Consider the following 3304-nt stretch of genomic DNA (forward strand, 5'->3'; position numbering starts at 1 on the left):
ATATATATATATCCTTCCAGACGTTTCCCTTCAACACTTTCTCGGACTTAATTCCCGTAACGAGAGAGAGAGAGAAATTCTAACACAGTCAGAGATCTACTTTTTCTCCAGCGGGAGATTACTAACACGGTCAGGGACCCTTTTCCGCCAACACAACCGCCGAGCACTACTTCCGTGCGCGTTTTCTTGACATTCCGTGATGCGACGGTAATTACTTCCGCGCGCCTGTCAAAGCCGCGCATATTATACGAAGGTGCGTCGACCCGCGCGGCGAACTTTGTTTTCGCACTCAAAATCGATACCGCGCCGTGCGACAATTAACGCTGGTAAATCGTGCGAGATCAATCTGCGAGAACGTACCGGAAGGTTGCGAGGTTCGCGTGATTACACGTTAAGTATAAAAGCAACAAGAAAGGAAAGAGAGAAAGAGAACACGCACACACACACACATAAGCGCGCGCGCGCGCACGCAACGTCGTATGCACGCACATTGCCGTCGGGTTTGCTGGACGAAAGATTTCTCTTCCGGCTTTTAAACAACGATACCTACGACTCGGTAGCCGTTATTAGGCCGTAATCGCGGGCATAAGTGATGCCCGCCGAATTCACGTGTCGCCGTCTCGAGGGTGTGTGTTTATGTGCGAACACGCGAACTGTGGTAAGAAGGGGAAAGATAAAGAGAGGCGGCGATATCGAGGAGAATCGGCGGAGCGCGCGCGAAAGCCATGTGCGTTCCAGGACGCGTGAAAGCTTCGACTGAGCTTTGGACCGCCGCTTCGGCACGCTCCTACGGAACACATTCTGTGCTGCGATCGATTCCGGGAAGCTTGCGAGCTTGCGAGAACTCTGTTACCGGTCGCGACGGTAAAGCTTGAGTCGCCAGCGTGAAATCGATATTCACCGAGCGATGATACTTCACTCGAGCCCGATAGAGGTATGTCAGACTGCTGACGCATTTTTGTTGCTTTAGAGCCATCCGTCGATCAAACCGCGCTTGCAAGCTCGTCGCTTCGAGAGAGTTCCTTGGGAAAGCTCGAGGAAGCGACGATACTAGCTCGACGGCCGGTAAAACGCTGGAGGAACTTTGTTTATCAGCAAGCAGAAATGCTCGTTCAAGCAATTGATTTTTTAAGTGAGGAGAGTATCTAAATATTTTAAGTTCTTGCATATGTTATAGGTTTTCGTCGATTTTGCATGGAGATAAAAAATTATTGTACTAGTGTGAAGTTTGGCTTTAATGAACGCGTTTCAGTCGAGAGATACAGAATTTGTGTGGTTCCAAATTTGATTCTAGGAACAAGAAATTTCGTTTACTTCAACCAAAAAATATTGGTTCGCTCGTCACAAACTTCATGTTAATACAATTAAACTTTTCTTTTCATGTAAATATACTTTTTTCAACTACTTCGGTTCTATAGGCACGTATAGAACTCTTCGGGATCGATTCCGAACGGAATAAATTTCGTTTTTCCTGGAAAAAACAATAGAAATCTGGGGAATAATGGAATAACTTCGAAACCCATTCCGAAAAGTTCTTTAACACGCGCCAGGAAAGATTTTTATTTTCCAGTAGCACAACTCAATGCCAGGTCGGCCGAACTTTTCATCCCTCGGCAGCGCGATCGTACAAGAGAGGAATAATAGTCCTTACGTACAAGCGAGGAATAATAGTCCTTACGTACCTGACGATAAATTTCATCGTTGAAAAGTGAATCTTTCGACAGAAAAAATACTCGTTTCATCGATCGTACGTCGCTCATCTTCGTTTGCTCAAAAAAATGTTTCGCTGATTTAACTAGAATTCTAAATGTAACAGCTAAAATGTATCACTATTTTTTGTACCTGTTAGACAATGATACGTAGAATTTATAGCAAACACATTCTAGCAATCTATGCAGCAAAATTTATGTCTCGTTTATTAATAAGAATATTTTTTTTTATAAAAAGTTTCAATTTTTAATTAAAGGCGTGACTGGTCTTAATCTGCATGGGTGTCGCAAAGAGATTTTCTCGCTAAGTAAATAGACAAACGATTTGCATATAAATTATGTCTCTGTTAACTATAGTGATTAAATGCAACACGTGTGCGATATCGCAGTGTTAGCTAGTCATTAATCCATCTTAGCGAATTTCTTATATCTAGATAATTTTCGCTTCGCAAGACTATTTTTCTGAGTGTTCCCGAATAATAGAGATAAAGTTACGCGTAACTTCCAAGTTTGCATTTCTGCTTGTTAAGCTAACTACAAGTCCAGTTACGTATACCGAGAAGCGAGTAACGCGCGAGGCGAACTCGCGAAATGTCTTTGTCGTCGGCGTCGTGCCGAATGAAACGCAACCAACAAGCAATTACACGTTGTCCACGATTATATTCGGAATAATGTTAAAGGCTTACCCTTAGGAGATAGATTGTTATTGTCCCCCAGGTAGAATGGCCCTTGGCGCATCACGATCTCGTGAACGATGATAGCGAAGCTATACACGTCGCCTTTCTGAGTACCCTCGGGCGGTCGTCTTTCCATTCGCAGCAGCTCTGGAGCTGTCCACAGCTGTTCTGCAAACACCAAATTTTCCGCTCTAAAAGAACGTAATCGGGATATGCGACTTCATTCTTCCCGTCGCGCTTCATGTCGCGTCGTTAATTAAATTTCTATAAATCGTCAGCTGAATAAATATTTTCTCCACGCGTATGTGCACGCGCGCGTGCTAAAACTACCGTCGAAATAGTACATTCGCGAATTTTCTGTGTTTACTTTGAACGTTATCTACGTCTTCGTTCGCTTCTCTTCCGCGCGCTCGGAAAATATTTCATGCCGCGACTCTACGATCCTTAGAAAAATAACGTCGCGCAATCCTTAGAAAAATAACGTCGCGCGAGAACGCCAGCGTATAAATTAATGCATTAATTAGTGAACACGTACTTCTCCAGTAGGCGTAGCTGTTCTTGTCCATGTCCGTGTCCGTCGCGCTTGACCTGCGGAGCTCGTGCAAGCCGAAGTCGGCGATTTTCAGGACGAATCGCGAATCAACGACGCAATTCGAGGATTTGAGATTACCGTGACTCTTCACCTCCGACGTATGGAGATAGGCCATGCCGCGGACGATATCGTGTACCAATGATCTTTTGAACACGTGATCGAGTTTTATCTGGTCATTCTCTAGTATATCCTGCTCAATATGGAGAGAAGGATTAAGCTGTTATGTGGAATGCGAAATACCTCGAACGAATGCGTGGGGTGTTTACAAAATACAAAATTTTATATATATATATATATATATATATATATATATATATATATATATA

At 43.6% G+C, this 3304-nt stretch overlaps 1 protein-coding gene across 6 annotated transcripts in view; it reads right to left on the reverse strand.

Annotated features, from left to right (window-relative positions):
* LOC116852035 (atrial natriuretic peptide receptor 1-like) overlaps positions 1–3304 on the reverse strand; it is a 115369-nt gene that overhangs the window by 42923 nt on the left and 69142 nt on the right. For all 6 annotated transcript variants that reach the window (XM_032831994.1, XM_032831995.1, XM_032831997.1 and 3 more), the window contains 2 exons: positions 2922–3168; positions 2396–2554 (listed from right to left, as the gene is read on the reverse strand). In XM_032831994.1, the coding sequence (XP_032687885.1) occupies positions 2396–2554; positions 2922–3168 (406 nt within the window). The remainder of the gene's footprint in view (positions 1–2395; positions 2555–2921; positions 3169–3304) is intronic.

This window comes from Odontomachus brunneus, unplaced genomic scaffold (genome assembly GCF_010583005.1).
Source record: "Odontomachus brunneus isolate Ranch 3 - 2012 unplaced genomic scaffold, Obru_v1 Obru_scaffold_200, whole genome shotgun sequence".
NCBI lineage: Eukaryota > Metazoa > Arthropoda > Insecta > Hymenoptera > Formicidae > Odontomachus > Odontomachus brunneus.